Source organism: Vulpes vulpes, chromosome 1, assembly GCF_048418805.1.
Source record: "Vulpes vulpes isolate BD-2025 chromosome 1, VulVul3, whole genome shotgun sequence".
Taxonomy (NCBI): domain Eukaryota; kingdom Metazoa; phylum Chordata; class Mammalia; order Carnivora; family Canidae; genus Vulpes; species Vulpes vulpes.
In genome coordinates, this window is record NC_132780.1 from 148,274,754 (window position 1) to 148,295,004 (window position 20,251).

The following is a 20,251-nucleotide window of genomic DNA, read 5'->3' on the forward strand; positions in this document are numbered from 1 at the left end:
ACTTCTGGTCTCTATCTCATTGAATTCTGCTCAAATCCTTATTATCCGTCTTCTTCTGCTTGGTGTAGATTCTACTTGCTGTTCTTTCTCCAGTTTCTTTAGGTGTGAGGTTAGCTTGTGTATTTGATTTTTTTCTAATTTTTTGAGGAAGGCTTGTTTTCTGATGTATTTCCCTCTTAGGATCACCTTTGCTGTATCCCAAAGATTTTGAATGGTTGTATCTTCATTTTTATTAGTTTCCATGAATCTTTTTAATCCTTCTCTAATTTCTTGGTTGACTCATTCATCTTTTAGTAGTTCGCCCCATAACCTCTATGTGTTTGTTTCTTCCAAATTTCTTCTTGTGATTGAGTTCAAGTTTCAAAGCATTGTAGTCTGAAAATATGTAGGGGTTAATCCCAATCTTTTGGTATCAGTTGAGACCTGATTTGTGACCCAATATGTGGTCTATTCTGAAGTACTTTCCATGTGTACTTGAGAAGAATGTGTATTCATTTGCATTTGGATAGAAAGTTCTGTATATATCTGTGAAATCTATTTGGCCAGTGTATCATTTAAGGCTCTTGTTTCTTTGGGGATGTTCTGCTTAGAAAATCTGTCATTTGCAGAAAGTACCATGTTGAAGTCTCCTACTATGAGTGTATTATTATCTAAGTATCTCTTTACTTTGGTAATTAATTGATTGATATACTTGGCAGCTCCCACATTAGTGGCATAAATATTCATTGGCATAAATATTCATGATTCTTATTGGATAGACACCTTAAGTGTGATATAATGTCCGTCTTCATCTCTTACTACAGTCTTTGGGATAAACTTTAATTTATCTGATATGAGGATTGCTACCCCTGCTTTCTTTTGAGGACCATTTGAATGGTAAATGGTTCTCCAACCTTTCATTTTCAGGCTGGAGGTGTCCTTAGGTCTAAAGAGTCTCTTGTAGACAGAAAATAGATGAGTCTTGCTTTTTTATCCAGTCCAATACCCTGCGTCTTTTGATGGGATCATTTAGCCCACTCACGTTCAGAGTAACTATTGAAAAATATTACTTTAGTGTCATCGTAATACCTATTCAGTCCCTGTTTTTTGTGGATTATTTATTTGGGCTCCCTCTTTCTTTTAAAGGGTCCCCTTTAATATTTCATGCAGAGCCTTTTTGGTGGTAACCTATTCTTTCAGTTTCTGCCTATCTTGGAAGCTCTGTATCTCTCCTTCTATTCTGAATGAGAGCTTTGCTGGATAAAGTATTATTGGATGCATGTTATTCTCATTTAGGACCCTGAATATATCCTGCCAGCCCTTTCTGGCCTGCCAGGTCTCTGTGGAGAGGTCCACTGTTAATCTGATATTTCTCCATAGTTAAAAATCGCTTTAAGAATTTTCTCTTTATCTTTGAAATTTGTAAGTTTCAGTATTCAATGTCAAGATGTTGAAGGGTTTTTATTGATTGGGGGGGGGGGGGTCCTCTCTATCTCTTGGATCTGAATACCTGTTTTCTTCTCCAGATTTGGGAAGTCCTTACCTATGACTTGTTCAAATATACTTTGTGGTCCTCTCTCTCAACCTCTTCTGGAATCCCAATTAGACATACATTCCTCCTTCTCAAACTATCATTTATTTCCCTAAACCTTCCCTCATAGGCTCTTAATTGTTTTTCTCTTTTTTTTCCTCAGCTTCCTCCCTTACCATCAACTTGTCTTCTATGTCACTCACTCTTCTACTTCATTAACCCTAGCAGTTAGAACATCCAATTTCGATTGCATCTTATTTAACCTGTTTTTAATGTTGGCCCGATTAGATCTCAATTCTGCAGTAACGAAGTCTCTAGAGTCCTCTATATTTTTCCCAGAGCCACCAGTAGCTTTATAATTGTAATTCTGAATTGATTTCTGACATCGTATTGAAATCCAAATTCTGTAACTCTGTGGCAGAGAGTACTGTTTCTGTTTCTTTCTTTTGTGATGAATTCTTCCTTCTAGTAATTCTGTCCAGTGCAGAGTGGCTATCTGAGTGGGCTGAGTCAAAAATATCAACCACGACCTAAGTAAAATTCACCCTAGATGATTCCAAAGAGGTCAGAGATCAGAAAATGAAAGTAAAAGAACACAACAAAATAAAACAAAAGGACTAAAAACAAAGTAGCAAAAATAAAAATCCAAAAACCAAAAACAAAGAAGAAGAAAAGATAAAAAGAAAAAAAGTAAAGAGGAAAAAGAGAAAAAGGGGGTGGTGGTGGTGGTGGTGAGGAAATGGTAGCAGGGAGAGAACGTCATCTACCTGAGGGGTCCTAGAGGGTGATCCTCTTGGTTTTGAGTGTATTTTATTCTGTATGTTAGAAGATGATCAATCCCAAATTTATATAAACCAGCAATACTTATAGAAAGCCCCAACACTGACCACAAAAACATAAATAAGATAAAAGAGGGGGGCAGAATGGGAAGGAAGAGAGAATATAATCTCACAGAATGAACCAACACAGTATTCCACTTGGTTCTGGGTGTATGTTGGTCATATTTGATAAGGTACTAACTTCCACCATTGTAAAACAGAATGAGGCAGATAAACAAAAAACAAATACTCATATCTCATATATCAACCAAAATTAAATTGAATATGTTGAAGGGAATCCAGAAGTGAAAAATATATCTAAGACATGTAATTGTAGAAATTTGAAAGTCAAAAAGGAAAGAACTTAAAAATGAAGAGCCAGGGGATCCCTGGGTGGCGCAGCGTTTTAGCGCCTGCCTTTGGCCCAGGGCGTAATCCTGGAGACCCGGGATCGAGTCCCACGTCGGGCTCCCGTTGCATGGAGTCTGCTTCTCCCTCTGCCTGTGTCTCTGCCTCTCTCTCTCTTTCTCTCACTGTGTGCCTATCATAAATAAATAAAAAATAAAAATAAAAAAAATGAAGAGCCAGTAAAATATTGTAGTTACGGTAGGAAAAGAGAAATTGGAAATTTTTAGTCTGATATAAAAATGAGTCATAATGGAAAAAGAAAAAGAAAAGGGCCCTCTAGTTCTAAATACTATTTACCTTCAGTCCTGGGGCTTTCCAGTGCTTCTTGGTCAATAAACATGTTCTTCCAGCAGTTCTTCTCGGGGAGGGGCCTGCTGTGCTGATTCTCAGGTGTATGTGCCTGTGTGGAGATGCCCTGCCCCTTGCCAGGTATTGAGCTCAGTATGAGCTATTTACCCTGTGAGGCCTTTATTCCCTAGAGGCCCCGCCCCTCCCAGGCACAAGGTGAAACAAAGAGGAAAAACAATGGCAGGGGACAGATTTCCAGCTCTGGAGTCAAGCTCCCCTTGGGTAACTATCCATAGTCTTCCAGTCTGCACTTGCCTAGATGCTCCGGGAGGCCGGCGCGGGTGCACTGATCTATCTGCACAGCTTGTGGGGCGCCCAGCGGCAGGAGAGTTCTCGCTGTCCTGTGCCCTCCCTGCTTCCTCCTGTCCCAGGGGGATGGAGGATCACTGGCTTTATCTTCTTGGGCACCCTGGGACCTGGGGCTCTGTGCCACTGGACTGGCACTCCTGGGGGCCACCTCTCCCAAAAGGAATGCTGTACAGCCACTCCTGTCTGGAGCCAGCCTACCTACCCGACTGGCTTCTCCCGAGTGCCCCAGAGGGCGCTCCAGCCCTTTACCCAAATCGGACCGCGATTTCTGGTGAGCTTTCCCCCGGGTGCCCCTCCTTTTATAATGACTCTGGGAATCTTGAGGCTTCGCTGCCTTTCCTGTGATTCTGCCCGATTTCCCTGCTAAGCACTTTTCTGTCAGGAAAATAATCCTATTTTATCTTATGTATGAAAAATATTATTAGGAGAATAGATCTAGGCTTCACCAGACTGCCAACCAGACCTAGAGTACAAGAAAAGTGAAGAACTCCTGGGTTGTATAAAAGCATGGTGACTCGGGATTTGACAGCAAGCCCCTGTGCTACTCCTGCTCCTGCTGGCTGGGCTATACCATAATCACCTTCTCCCTGGTCACACTTATTTTACCTGTAAAGCTCTGCATATGAAGAAACTCCAAAAGCAACCTCAGGAAAGTATGTATAATCAACTCAAGAAATGGCAACTCTACCTACTAAACCAATAATTGGGAAATCATGAATTATTTAATTCTACATCCCAAGAATATCTTCATGGAAAAACAGACCATGAAGTAAAGAGAAAAAGATGTAATTCAATTAGAACAAGTGAAAAAGCCCTGCTCTATATTAAGAGCCCCATGGGCAGCTGTTCCTAACTTGGCTCTACTTCCCCAACCCCAACCAGGAGGGCAAAATGCATATGCAATCATTCAGATCCCCTTCTCTTTTAAGAAATGCCTGTGTCTCTTCAAAGAATATTAATTCCATGAGACAAACTTCCTGAGGGAATAAAACTAGGTAAAACATCAGTTTATATATTTAAAGCAAGAAAAAACTCATTAATTCTCAGCAAATTTGTAGCAACGCAAATCACAGAATATGGGGTTGGAAGGAACATTAAAAGTGATTTTTGGGGAAACCCGGGTAGCTCAGCAGTTTGGTGCAGCCTTCAGCCCAGGGCATGATCCTGGAGACCTGGGATCGAGTCCCATGTCGGGCTCCCTTCATGGAGCCTGCTTCTCCCTCTGCCTGTGTCTCTGCCTCTCTCTCTTTCTGTGTGTGTGTCTCTCCATGAATAAATAAATAAATAAAAATTTTTAAAAAATGAAGAGCCAGTAAAATATTGTAGTTACGGTAGGGAAAGAGAAAAAATATTGGAAATTTTTAGTCTGATATAAAAATGAGTTATAATGGAAAAAGAAAAAGGACCCTCTAGTTCTAAATACTATTTACCAGCAGTGCTCTGATGGCCTACTGCTGCCTGTCTTTTTTTTTTTTTTTTTTTTTTATGATAGTCACAGAGAGAGAGAGAGAGAGAAAGAGGCAGAGACACAGGCAGAGGGAGAAGCAGGCTCCATGCACCGGGAGCCCGACGTGGGATTCGATCCCGGGTCCCCAGGATCGCGCCCTGGGCCAAAGGCAGGCGCTAAACCGCTGCGCCACCCAGGGATCCCATTGCTGCCTGTCTTAAATACGACCTTCAATTCTGACCTCCAAATGAAACCCATTGTAAAAATTATGCACAATCCTCTAAACATTTTAAAACTTATTTTTGTCCTGTTCTGTATTTGTCTAATACTGTGCCTCTTCAGGAAGTGACAGTTGATATCTTAGAGGTTATAGTCTATTCTATTTTCCCAAACTGATTGAACTATACAAATTGACCTATTCTATTGGAATCAACATATCATAGGAGACTATTAATTTAGAACACTTAGTATTCTAACCAGAGAGTGACCAGAGATAACTTGATTGCCACCTTAGAAGTGCTGCCATCTCATCTGAGAGTAATTGCTTTAATTTTCACAAAGATAGGGAGATCCTTAAAGACATCGATCTCTACAAGAGTTTTCATAAAGGTTTCCAATGTAAATGCATGAAATTGTAGGACAAGACAAGCATTATATTTTGCATTTGACTTGTAGCAGCTTTCAGGGAGTATATAGTTTATCTTTGGGCAATTTCTAAATGACGATCCTTCTCTCTCTTTTTTAAGATTTTATTTATTTATTCATGAGAAACACAGAGAGACAGAGAGAGAGACACACACACACAGAGAGAGACAGAAAGACAGAGACAGGGAGAGAGAGAGAGAATGAGAGGCAGAGGGAGAAGCAGACTCCCGGGACTCGATCTTGGGTCTTCAGGATCACACCCTGGGCTGAAGCCAGCGCTAAACCGCTGAGCCACCCAGGATGCCCATAAATGACCATCCTTCTCGTCCTCCTTGGAATATTTACTGTTAACCACCTCCAACATCTTGGTCTTGCTCTCTTCTTGCCTTCTGCTGTCCCAGCTCACTTCCTAGTTTCATGATGGCTCCTTCTCTGGTTTCCTTTTCTGCCACTTAAATTAGAATTTCTTCCAAGATGTTGCCTCCTATCCTTTCCTTAAAGCTGTGTGTGATGGCTCTCCTGTTGGCTCTAACCCTAGTTAGAGCCAATCCCCAAGGCTTCTTCAGTCTCAGTCAACTCTTCTGAGGATTACCAAATCTAAATTCAGATTCCCAACTGGCTTCCCTCCCAAATTTCTGGTCCACATTTCCTGTTACCATTCAAGCATCTGCACATGAAATTTAGTATATGTCTAAGGGAATTTATTAACCTCCCTGCTAAATCTATTCCTTCCCTTGCATCCTTTCTATTGATGGCCTCCCTACCTGTTCACCCATGCACAAAAGATGTTCACCCATGCACAAAAGTACTCTTTTTAGACTTATTGTCTTTACCTTTCACAATTAATAAAATGCCAAGACCTGCCAGTTCTGCTTCCCACCATAGCAGCACCATTTCATTGCAACCACCAATGCATTTATTGCTACTGTGAAGCTGGTGGTTTATACTGTTAAGGTCAAAGTATACTTAAAAGTTCTAAGGAAGATAATGCATAGTTTCTTTAAAAAGTAATATTATACTATGCATGGAAGTATGCAGAGGTTATGTAGGAGAAGTTGTTACAGTAGCAAATAAATCACACCTATTGCAATTGAAGGAAAAGCACTATGAGTGTTTTACAGGCAAACCTGTTAGGCTCCTCTCAGGTTGGAACATAAGGTACCCAGAAGGGTCATACTTCTGGAAGCCTGGAGTCAGGAGTTTGTAAACTTATAAAAGCAGTGATTCTCAAGGTGGGTGTGAATACCAAAATAAGCCCTGGGTCTCTTTCTTACATACTTCACACTTGCCAATGCCACTCTGCACCTTCACCCAAATTATGATCTTCAAACCTGAAGAAGTATGTCCCCTTCTAAAAAATTGCTATGATACTAATACTAATGGACTATGATAATGAGTATGTTTCTCAGGTGTGTAATGACAGCAAGGGGTTTGAAAAACCACTCAATTAAAGTAGAACTCTAATTAGTTCCAGCAAGTTAGCAAGCCATAAAGAGTGTAAAGGCCTACATGACTTTGCGTCCCAAGAGAAGATTCTAAGTGATTTCTAATTAGCCCAGAAACAAATTCCATGACTGAGTCAAGCAAAGATTGACAAATTGAGATCAATGGAAGGATATCAACATATTTTAATATTTTTTAAATAATGCTCCTTTTGTCATTTACAGGAAATAAAAAATCTCTGTTCTGCTGTTATTTTAACTAAACTTTAATTTTTATAAAGAAAACATGTATAGCCATAATTTTTTTTATTTTTAAATTCCAACTCCTGCTTGATTTGTCCATACTTTGTAAGGACTGTTACAGGCTTTGGTCAGTAGTTATGGTACTACTACTGTTATTTGTAAGAAGCCATTTGAATCACGGTCATTGCAACTAGAAGGAATTCCCTAGGCTCCAACCGTGTCTTGGAGATATCCTATTTTAAGGAAACAGAAATCTAAAACAACAATATCCCTTCTTATAAATTTTAGGACACAATTTGCAACACTAGGTTGAGAACAAGGAGAAGAAATTCTGCTCTTATCCTTGGTACAAAATATCATAAAAGTCTGGGCAATAATAATGCATTTCACAATGCTTCACAATTTCTAAAACACTTATAATACCTTAGCTCATTTTAGTTGGATTAGAGAGCCACTAAATTCCCTAGGAGCTACAACAGAGCTATGTATCTATATATATGTGTATATATATATATATATATATATATATATATATATATATTAATATTTATTTAATACAAGTAAATCCACATAGAGACATTCCAAAATAAAACAAATTCCTAGATAACCATTCAGTTCATCAAAGGATTCCATACTGCAAAGGATTTTACATTTAGATTGCTTTGAAGAGTGAGCTTCTATAGTATATTCTAAAGTATACTCAAAATAATGGATATATGAAAAGTCAATTTACATTGAATATTTCAAAACTATTTGGGGGAGGTCTATGGAAATACTTTCCCCATGAAACCTGAGATTTTGAGTTTTCCTTCTTGTGGGAAGAACATGGCCTTAACACTCCTTACCATTAAGCAATGTTCACGGTCTATATTCTCCTCCAAGGAACTGCTTAAAAGGAAGGAGATTTATACAGTATCTAAAGATCCTTTGATCTTTGGTTTCAGATTTTCTTTTTATTTATTTTTATTTGACAATAATATTGATTAAAGTTTCTGTGTCAAAGCTACCTCTTAAAGAATCATATTCATCTGTTCTTCCTCATAAAATCTTAAAGAATAGCTTACCCATTCATATTCTAAATAAGGTAAAAGAACAGTCTGACTGTCATCCCAGTGCACTTTTAATTTCTGCCCTGAGAGAAAAAAAATGTTCAAAATATTTGTGCTCTGTTCCCCCCACCCCAGCACACTCCTCTCTCCCAAGAAAAGGCTTCTGGTGGTGCATGGAAAGAGTTGGACACATGCTGCTGCCCAAACACTGTCATCCAACACCCACTCAAAGTGAGCAATCCCAGGTCAGGGGCCCATAATTATGTTTGGAGAGTTGAAGAATCCTACTTTAAGGCAGCAAAGAGGCAATACGAGACCACCAAGCGTATAGGTTGTAAAGAATAAAGAAACTAAAATCTTCTGGCCAGTCTGTCTCCTGGTGTTCCTCAGTTTCTAATTCAGGTAAGCCAACAGAATCTAAATATATTCTGCCAAGAGTGGGAAGACAGTACAAATTTAGCAGACCCTAAAACACTCTAACCTTTTGAATTAAGTCAGGTACATCTGCTCCCAATTACATGCCATGTACACACACTCACACACATAAACACATACACAGTGGTAGATTTAAAACAGCTGCAAGTTCTCTGTTGGTCCTCCCATTGAGAGATGGAGCCCAATTCTCCTCCTTTATATCTGGGCTGTCTTTAGGGCCTCACTTGACCAAGAAAATGTGGTGGTCATAATATTCTGAGGTTGCTAAGGTTGGCTCAGAAGACATGCAGCTTCCACCGAGGTCTCTTGGACTGCTCACTCTTGGAGAACTCATTCGTAGCTGTCTGTTTCTTGGAATCCAGTTGCCATGCTGAGAAAAAGCCCAAAAAGCTCCACAGTGAAACACACATGGAAAGAAACTGAGACCTCTCAGCTGACTGCCCTGACTGACCTCCCAGCCAATAACCAACATCAACTGCCAGCCATGAGAGTGAGCCATCTTAAACTATGCACCCAAGTTGAGCTTTTAGATCACTACATCCCAGCCACCATCTGGTTACAGGGCCTGGAAGATCCCAAACAAGAATAGTCTAGCCTTCCTCACAAAATTGAGAGCAAAATAAAATGTGGGTTTTAGGTTAAGTTTCTAGGTGGTTTGTTAAGTAGAAATAGATTTCCAGAACATGTCAGTCACCATTCTGATGCTATACACAATAAAAGGGACCCCAGTAATTTAAGTCTAAATTTCTTCCCTTTTCCATTTACCAATAATCCAGAATAAATGGGGTGATGGTTTGCAAAACTCAACTAAATGGGACAAGACCAGAATATTGAAAACTACTCAAGCTACAGAGATAGAACATAGGTTTTATAATGTCTGATTTATAATTGATTTTGCAGACTCAAATCTGTTATATATGTCTTATCCTCAATTAGTTATAATCTCAAGAAAAAGGTAAATCGAGCTAATAATGCTATGATTACAACATTCTATAGAAATTCTTCCCCCCAATATTGCTTCCTGATTTATAATCATTTAACTTCATATCACCAATTTTAATGCCTTGTGATTTAACAAAGAAATGCATTAAATATTGCCATCTTTGTACATCACTAGGCTTTGATGAGCTTCTCTGCCATTTAAAATACCCAAGTATTGAAAACCAGAACAAACAGAAGAACTATTATAAAGGAAACACAGTATTCTCCCATTCATTTCTTCAAATAAGGACAGTTCAAAGTAATACACAAAAAGGAACACAGTGAATGCTATCATACACACACACACACACACACACACACACTGCGCTGGAGGCTATATGATATCATATCTGTACCCTTCAAAACAGAATCCTATCATTTGGAATTAAAACACATTTTCCTTTCATTAAGCCTGTTCTGCTTGAAAAGGGTGTCATTTTGTCATGGCTGAAATTCCTTCAGAAAAAGCATTGGAAGCATCTTACACAAATCCTCTTAGGTCATTTTAGGACAAAACGTGGAGTATAGGTTAGCAGGATTATGTCACCCATTGACCAGCTATGCTTGTGAAAGTGTGATTTGTGTAACGTGTTAGATAGAACTTGTTTCCACTCTGTAAGATGTCTAGAATGCATTTATACCAATTCTCTCAATATTTAGGAGGCAAAGACAATCAGATATACTTGTTTGTGGGAAGCAAAGTTATAAACTAAAACGCAAAGAAAATTCTTCATGATTACCTTAGCTTACTCCATATAATACCACCGAGTAGAATTTACAGCTCTTTCAAAATCCAATGTCTATAAAGACAGAACGCCTTGGAGGAAAATGGTACCATACTTAAGATAGTGATATCTTTTATTAGTACAGTAAAGTCCTATTTTTATGGAATAGGATGGGTCTGAGGTCATTCCATAAAATTGATTTCCCAGAAAATGGAAATAGGCAATTTACCCTAAGAATTTTATTGAAAAATTATGCTATTCTATTTGAATAATGATGGGAATGTTCTACACGTTTCCTTTATTAATGAATTAAAATACACAAAACACCATAAAATTATATTAGAGGTTCAAAAGTATCACTTAAATCTTCTTTACCAGTCACTTTCATTTTGTAAAATCAGCAGTTCCATTAAAATCGTATTATGTAAAAATGGGTTTTTACTGTAATAATAGTTATTACCTATTTAGCTCCCAAGGATGTTGTGAAAATTAAATAATAAGCCATTGGAAAGCAAATACAAAGTGTCGCTAATACCAGAGGCCAAGGGGGGCAGCCAAATGGAAAAATGCTGGAAAAGAGCAACTGATACATTAAAAATCACAGCTTTCATCTCTAATTCCATTACTGCCAATACTCTATGCAGTGGTCATGTGTACTGACATTACCTGATTTCATCTTTTTAACACCATGACATACATATTAATTAGAGCCCGCATTTTAGAGATGAGGGTCAGAGAAGTTTAAAACTTGTCCAATGTCGCACAATTGTCACATGATGTCAAAATCCAAATGTGAACCCAGATTTATCCTAGTCAACAGCCCATTCTCATGTCCTGAAGCATCACTAACTGTCCGATATGCTTTTGTGCCTAACTGTCCCTCAGATTCTTACTCCATTTTTCTAGTTCCTCTTCCTCCGTGAAGCCGTATCTCTTCCATTCACCCAAGACATTTTGATTCAAAACACTTCTGTTGCTAATTCCAGCCATTTGATGTATTATTATGTATTCTGTATTTTATTACTCAACTAAATCCCTATCTATTGGAGGTCACGGTATATCTGACTTCCTTCGGAGCCCCAGGTCAGGAGCACCCAGTACAGTACCTTGAGCACAGTGAGTGTTCAGTAAATGTTGGTCAAACTGAATTGGAAAGAAGTGTGAACTTGAATTACAACTACATTTGCTGCCAGATGCAAAGCACATGCTTTTACTAAAGTCTCATTACACCAGATACCTCTTTGGGAAGTATCTCCAGTTTTCCCAAGTGTATGTACTAATGGGGATGTGGTAAGATAGAATTCTTTGAGTATCTGACATATGCTGGGTAGTCAATAAATAGTTGAGGGTTTTTTCCCCCTTTTAATTCCAACCGGAGGAGGCAATATGAACAATAAGCAGAGAAATACAAATCCTATATAATATGTCATCTGATTTGGATGAATCAGAATAGGCAGGGATGGTGAATTTTGTGCATCTGTACGTGTGTTTGTTTGTTTTTAATTACAGTATAATGAGGGCTCTGGAATCAAACTGATTTCCTGACCCAGCCTTTTGACTAGCTGGATGAAACTTGGGCAAGTTACTAAACCGCCTGTGTCTCAGATTCCACAACTATCAAAAGAGGGACAACATGGGCAGCCCGGGTGGCTCAGTGGTTTAGTACCGCCTTCAGCCCAGGGTGTGATCCTGGAGACCTGGGATCGAGTCCCACGTCGGGCTCCCTGCATGGAGCCTGCTTCTCCCTCTGTCTGTGTCTCTGCTTCTCTCAATCTCTCTCTCTCTCTCTCTCTCTGTCCCCCCACCCCGTGTGTCTCATGAATAAATAAATAAAATCTTAAAAAAAAAGAGGGACAACAGCAGATTCACCTCGTAAAGTAGTTATGAGAATTAATTGAGAAAATCCATGTGGAACAATGGATCATAGGGCAGAGCACACACCAAGCAGTCAAATTATATTTGCTGCTATCATCATCAATATCATCATCATAAATATCTTAATTCATAGATATCTACTCAAAGGAGAAGACATTCTCTTTCACAGACCTGTACAATCTTATATTGTACTATGTCAAAACCATCCAACTCAAATATTTAATTCTAATATTAAATTATAGGTGGCAACATTGAGATGGTGCACTTCACTCAAGCAATATATATTGTCTATTTTGTGCCACCCTTAGTGGTGAATAATCTTACTTGATTCAAGGAAGACTGGCAATGAAAGAAACCAGGAGAGCCAGGAAAAGGTCAAGAATACAAAACCACAAGTAGAAAGAGAAGGTAAATTCAACCGAAGTCCCATCAGAGGTCAAAATATCAGGGTTTGCCAAAAACCTGAAGGGAAAAGTAAGTCAGAATAGCTCCAAAAAGAACACAACAATGGATTAAAATGCTGGCCACTATAAGATCATTCATTGGAGTTAAAAGAAAAACTTATAAGAGAAGGAAAAAAAGGCAACAGAATAAGAGTAAGACTTGATTTATTACATATTACACACCCGTGTTCATTCATGGATCTTTCCATTTGGAAACCAGAAATAATGAACAATAATTGCATGGTTTAAAGATCTTAACTTCTCTGATTCTCACAATAAGACTGAAGGACCAATAGAAAGATACTTTATACATCCAATGCTTACGCCTCCCCCTAACACCCCACTTTTTTCCAAAGCACTGATCTGTGCTTTTATTTTATTTTATTTTATTTTATTTTATTTTATTTTATTATTTATTTTATTTTATTTTAATTTTTTGATCTGTGCTATTTAAGAGCAGCTTCATGGAGAATTCAGGCCCATTTTATAAGCCTACCATGCACAAACAATGGAATGAAGAATGATGGAGAACGCCAGGGGCTCCCAACACTCAGGGCACACAGTAGATACAGTCAACTGCAGTGCCAAGCAAGATAGCTAAGATTACTCCTCTCTCAGCATAAAGGTCCCAAAGGATACTAAAAGCTTGGCAACCTTCAAAAGCTTTACTTGCTTCCTGCATGGGGTGGGGGAAAAACAGCTTGCTTAGTGGGAAAAACCATAGCCCAGGGCCAATCCGCTGGCTACATTCATCAAAGAAATGGCTGAGACAGAACAGATTTTTCCCTTCCGTACAGGAATGACTCATGAGCTTGTTTATTCAAAAAGTTACATTCTCCATTGAAAGAGGTGGATGATAGGGGAGTTGGATGATAATAATAGTTCAAGTTCGTGCTGGTCAGCCCTCCCCCTCCTGTCCCTCATCTCTCTATGCACAGCTATACCAGCACGCCACCAATGCCCAGATGTAGTTAGTATTTTAATCATTCTGCCTTTTTTTTTTTTTTCTCTATCCTAAATAAAACAAGCACCACAACTACTCTTTGTCATTTCCTCTTGGTCCTTTTAGAAAAGGAGTAGATGTACTTGATGGGTTAAGAATATAGCCTTCAAGTCAGACAGCCTGGCTTAAACTCCTAATTGCTGAATTGCAAATTGCAAGTTACTCAACTGCCCTGGGCCTCTGTTTCCTCAGCAGTAAAAACAGAGATGATAGGGATGCCTGGGTGGTTCAGTTGGTTGAGTCATGAGTCAGTTAGTCATGATCTTGGGGTCCCAGGATTGAGCCCCACATTGGGCTCCCAGTCCAGTGAGGAATCTACTTTTCCCTCTGCTCCTCTCCCCAGCTTATGCATTCTCTCTCCCTTTCTTTTTCTCAGATAAATAAATAAAATCTTAAAAAAAAAAAAAGGATGATAATATCACTTATATCACAAAGAAGTTATTTTGAGGGCTCAATGAGTTAACATACGGAGAATCATTCCTACCATGTTGTTAGTTGTTAATAAATGTCGGATACTATCATTGTTATCACTTTGCAGATGACCAAACCTTCTTCTTACAATATGGATCTTTTTAAATTCAGTAGTACTGTGGAAATTCGAACTAAGCCATAAATGAAATTAGGTCTTCTGGGGAAAATATATTTGCTCTTCGAAAAACATCTACTTCTCAGGCTAGAGAGATTTTTCTAGGAGTTTCAATAACTCTCTCTTTAAAAAGAAGAATTTGGGGATGCCTGTGTGGCTCAGTGGTTGAGCCTCTGCCTTTGGCTCAGGGCGTGATCCCTGTCGGGGATGGAGACCCACATCAGGCTCCCTGCAGGGAGCATGCTTCTCCCTCTCCCTCTGCCTTTCTCTGTGTCTCTCATAAATAAATAAATAAATCTTTAAAAAAAAAAAAAGAAGAAGAATTTTGGGGACATCTGGCTGGCTCAGTTGGTGGAGCATGCAACTTGATCTCAGGGTAGTGAGTTTGAGCACCATATTGAGTATAGAGATTCTTTAAAAATAATAATAATAAATATTTTTTTAAAAAGAAAGAATTTTATAATTATGTTATGTTTCTGTTTATCTGAAGACTCATTTTTTTCCACATGTGTCTATGTGGGAAGAGAGTTCTAGATGGATGATAGATACATACATACATATATACATACATGTATACATACATACATGGACTTTTATTTTTCTGTTTTATTTATTAGTTTCCTTTTCTAGCATCTTTGAAAAATCATGGTAACAGAGTAACTTATTCATTATTTTTCTGTATTTGAAAGATTCTATATTTAAAGTTTAAAAGTTCTATTATTTAAAAGATCCACAAAAGGCAAAGGAAAAGAAAGCACTTGCAAATTGCTTCTTTCCAAACACTCTGTCTTTCCAAATTAAGGACCCTAGAATTTTCTGCAAATCTGTTCTCTGACACATAAGAAGAATATCCCATTAGTGGATTAGTCTAACTCCTTGTGGCATTGTGACTGCTTATTCCACCTTTAATGAAGGTAAGCTGAGCTATTTTTGCCGGATTTCATAGGATTATGAAATTTGTCACCTACAAAAATTCAAAAAAGAAGGTTGTAGACATAAGTGCCCACAAATAAGATTGCTAACATTCTATACTTGTTGTACAATATATTTAAATGACAGGTAATCCCCAATTGGATTATCCTAGTTCAGTCTGTCTGTGATTATTTAATTTGTGGACTGTTTTACTCACTGGGTAAAATCAGGATGTCATCCCCAGGACCTGGAATGGTATGGTTGTGTCCTCCCCAGCCCTCTTCAATCCCTGTCCATGCTTCAGGAAGGGACCATTTTAAAGCTGACTCAGGTGCAGAAGTAGAAGCTACAAAACAAAAAGAAAACAGCAAAGTAACTATGAAAATCTAATTCACTATAATAACTTGAAAATTCTACCTTTATTTTAAGATATTGATGATATTCTTACCTCCCAAGGTAGCTGCTTTTTGATATTTTATAACATTCTAAAAATCATTTATCAGTGTAAAGCAAGTAATTATTCAATCCTTCAATTACTTCTCCTTCTAGAGTAAATATATTCTAACTTTTGTTATTAAACATTTGTGTTTTGCCTGATATAAATATGACCATATGCTTATCATGGAACAGTTGAAATATGCAAATATAGGAAGAAAAATAATAATAATGGCCTATAATCTCACTACCTAGAGATAACTGCCATTAATCTTTTCTTTGCATTTCCTTCCAGAATTTCTCAGCATTTTTATATAATTGAGATTACATCATACATGCAATTTTATATTCAGCTCTTATTCTACTTAGCTTAGTTTTAACATGCATTTTCTAATGTCATTAAAACTCCTTGTCAACATAATTTTAATGGCTACATAATATTCTATCATATGAAAAGTTTATCATTTACTCAATCTTTAATGTTTGGTATTTAGGATCTTTCCATTCTCTTTTAAAATTATAAGTAATGCAGTGTTAAATATATCTACATAAATCTGCCAATAACAATTATTTTTTCTTAAAATAGAATCTTAGCAATGGAATCACTTAGTCAAAAGGCATAATCTTTTCATAGTTCTTAATGCATTTTAAAGGCAAGATAATAATCTGGACACCTCTCATTACAGTAATTTACATACAGTTCATATGTCTCAACTGGGTTTTATTGATTCTGCCACTGATGATCAAATGGGATTTTCTTTTCAAACACCTCACTAGCCTCTTCATCAGGAATTGTAACACAAATCTAATAATTTCCAGTGGTGACTGCACAGTATTCATCACACACAACACCATGTTGAACTGCACCCACAGATTCTTTTCTGGAGTTTGATCCTTAGCACAAAGATAGAAGGCAGAGAGAGAGACTCTTAAAAGAGGATGAAAAGATTCATAGATGACTCCAAATGTTCTTTGAGTTTCAAGAGCTCAAGTGATGTGGGATCTCACATGACTGGGGAGAGAAGGCAGATTTGCATCCAGTATACTAATTTCACAAGCACAAAGAATGAGTGCCTTCTCCACCAACATCTCCTGAAAAGTAGAGACACCAAAAGGAATAAAATGTCATTCTTGCCCCCAAAGGAGCTAGCAATGTTGTATAAGTTCTCTAAATAAATATTGGGAGGATAGAACTCTGAAGGGAGTTCTCTTTAATGGTACCCAACAAAGAGAATAAGTGAAACCTTGCCAGGAGAGGCTTCCTGGAGAGGGAGCCTCTGAGCTGCATTTTAAAAGCCTTAGGAGCTACAAAGGTAAAGGGGATTGTGGTGAGAATTGCAATCTAGACAGAGGGATGATCAGGAGTAATGGCAAGAAATAAGAGGCTAAGTGGAGGATCTCTAAGCAGTTTGGAGTGCTCAGTCACAGAGCTGGGAGGAGGCAAGTAATAAGGCTGGAGAAATAAGCAGAGATCCAGGTGCAATTGGTAACAAAGATGGAAGAGCTAAAGATGACCTCTGAGTTTCCAACATAGGTGGAATAGGCAGAGATGTCCATTAAGACAGACATTGATGAATTCAGTTTAGGCCGTAAAGAATTTGGAGTGTCTTTGAAAAGACCTCCAGGTGGGATACACAGCAAGAAGGGATTGGATATGAATCTGAGGAATCTGAGAGAGCTCGGAGTCAAAGAAACAGATTTGGTGGTCACATTTGAAACTCTAAGAGTTGTGATAGCTCCAGAGGCTTATAATGTGAAAAGAGAAAATGCCTGAGGTCAGAACTTTGGGGAACACCCAGTTACTTTGTCTACCGGAACCCAACTCCCTCCTAATCATGATCTCCTTAGAGCCCTGGGATAACTGAGAAGTATATAGATTGTGGTCAAGTAGAAATCCTAGGCAATTTAATTAGCACACAATCAACCCCACATCATGGGAATCAGGCATGGTCTTGGCACAAGCTTCACTCAGAAAGAGGCTTTATAAATATTTTATAAACACTAAGACTATAATACTTAGTTTCCTCCCAATTTTGCCTCCTTTCCAACAGTATACTCTAAATACTCAAGTGGGGATGGGGTGGGGGCTTTGTTGAAGTGGCCACTAAGCACCACAAAGGCCAGAAAGAGACATTCTGGTGCCTTATTTCCAGTGATATTTCAAAAGGGCAATGACTAGCCTCTTCAAAACCCTATACCAGGATTCAAAAACTCTTTATATCATAGATGTTGGAAACAAATTCTTCACTTTGTCATCTTCAATCTCATTTATAAGAGGGCTAAAACTGTCTTTAATTGAACAAGCTAATCTTTATTCTAAGTTGTTATTATGAATGAATTTGATCATTCTATATCATTCTGCCTTCAGATGGGAACACATAATGGAGAATTTAACACATTTCAGTCTCTTGCAAAATTATCAGATTTCTATAGTTAACATCAGGTTTCTATATGGTTATTACTAATATAGAAAGGTGGGGAGAGAACAAGAAGCCTACAAGAGTTCAAGAAGAAGTGGAGATGTTCAAGGAGAACCAGGAGAGAGGAATGTCTTGAAAGCCTAAGAGATAGAATATGTCCAGAGGGCAAAAGTGATCTTGTCAACAGCAGTTCTGATAAGAGAGTGAATAAGGAGTGACTACTGAATTCAAGAACCAGAGCATGGATGATCCAGGTGAGAGTGGCTCCAGTAGAATGGTCGAGGTGGTAAGTAGTGTGGATTACAGTGGACTGAGGAATGCACAGGAGGTGAGGAAGGGAAGAAACAAGGTCAGGTCATCCCAAAAGCTCACTGAGGAATGAACAGTTTTAGGATTTGAGATGCTCAGGCTTTGATCTGTCTCTCCAATCTTTAGATAAATGAATCTTATCTCTAAACCCGATTCCATCAATTTTGGTCAGGACCAACATTTGTGAAGAAGCCTCACCTTGCTTTCCTCTACAAATCTGTCACTCAGCAACAGCTACAATTTAAGGGGGTCTCCAACTTGATATCTGAGCCAAATATTGTCCTCTGCACCTCAACCTTCATCTGCCCTGCATTTTATGGCTCTGTACCAAGAGGTTAGTCTTTTGAGAAGTTTGCAGCAGAGATATCAACTAGAGAAAGACTCATTGACCAGGAATTTGGTTTTGTTTTGGTTTGGTTTAACTGACAGGTACTGATCAGAAGGAGTCAGTAAAATAGAGGTTAACTACACAAGACAGAGTCATTTACTGATGGAACAAAGTTCAGAGGATGCTGAAAAGGATGAATTGACTTTAAATAGGAGAAGGGCTGACAGATTCTTAGAAACCTGAGGAAAGGAAATAAACTTAGATCTGTGGGGGAAGGATGGTAAATATAAGACGAGATCCCTGGGTGGCTCAGCGGTTTAGTGCCTGCCTTTGGCCCAGGGCATGATCCCGGAGTCCCGGGATCGAGTCCCACATTGGGCTTCCTGCATGGAGTCTGCTTCTCCCTCTGCCTGTGTCTCTGCCACTCTCTCTCTCTTTCACTCTGTGTGTGTGTGTGTGTGTGTCTCATGAATAAATAATAAATAAATAAATAAATAAATAAATAATCTGATCAATTGTCCCATACAACTATGCACCATGTTTCCAGTTAGCCCTTACTGAAAAGATAACATTTTTGAGGTAAAAGCTCTTTAGAAATATTTTTATCTTCCCCCACTGAAGTGGGTTGTTTCCTGTCTCCCATTTTTTAAAGAGCATTGCACACATTGAGAGGAAACCAGTAAGGGCACAGTGTTGGAAGAATATGAATGATTTGCACTGGAGTGTTCTGAAACATCGATATCATCTTGACTCACATTAGCATAAATCCTCACCGCAGACCCACTAAGCATCCATTCAACAACTTGCATCACCACCACCTCCTCTGCCTCTCTTTAATGTTGACCAATATGTACTCTAATTTCTGCTGGTTCTGGATTCTGGTTCTGGATCCTGTCCACGATTTAACCATAAGTGTCCAGCACAATCTTGTACACTCAGAATAAATCTTCAATTGAGTCAACTAGGAGACTCTGCAGCAGAACACTCTAAACCAAAGTCTCATCTGCATTATAGATCATATTGAATCTCTGAGTGAGTTAACATATAGATAGAATTCCATTAATCGGGATCCCTGGGTGGCGCAGCGGTTTGGCGCCTGCCTTTGGCCCAGGGCGCGATCCTGGAGACCCGGGATCGAATCCCACGTCAGGCTCCCGGTGCATGGAGCCTGCTTCTCCCTCTGCCTGTGTCTCTGCCTCTCTCTCTCTCTCTCTCTATCATAAAAAAAAAAAAAAAAAAGAATTCCATTAATCAATCATTCCATTGTTTTGTCAAAGAATTTTTGATATTGTAATAATTCTATTGTTTTTTTAAAGACTTTATTTATTTATTCATGAGAGACATAGAGAGAGAGAAGCACAGACATAGGTAGAGGGAGAAGCAGGCTCCCTGCAGGGAGCCCGATGTGGGACTTGATCCCAGGACCCCAGGATCACAACCTGAGCCAAAGGCAAATGCTCAACCACTGAGCCACCCAGGTGCCCCTTTACTGTTTTCCATAGAACTTTTCATTAAGCAAAATAGACACTCATATTCAAATTTTGTAATTAACACATTTACTCACACAACAGGAATCAGGG

General features: G+C 38.6%; 1 protein-coding gene across 4 annotated transcripts in view; it reads right to left on the reverse strand.

The window, feature by feature from the left end:
• The window catches only part of PKHD1 (PKHD1 ciliary IPT domain containing fibrocystin/polyductin), a 477,678-nt gene that overhangs the window by 196,762 nt on the left and 260,665 nt on the right, over nt 1–20,251 (reverse strand). For all 4 annotated transcript variants that reach the window (XM_072733695.1, XM_072733698.1, XM_072733700.1 and 1 more), the window contains one exon: nt 15,397–15,525. In XM_072733695.1, the coding sequence (XP_072589796.1) occupies nt 15,397–15,525 (129 nt within the window). The remainder of the gene's footprint in view (nt 1–15,396; nt 15,526–20,251) is intronic.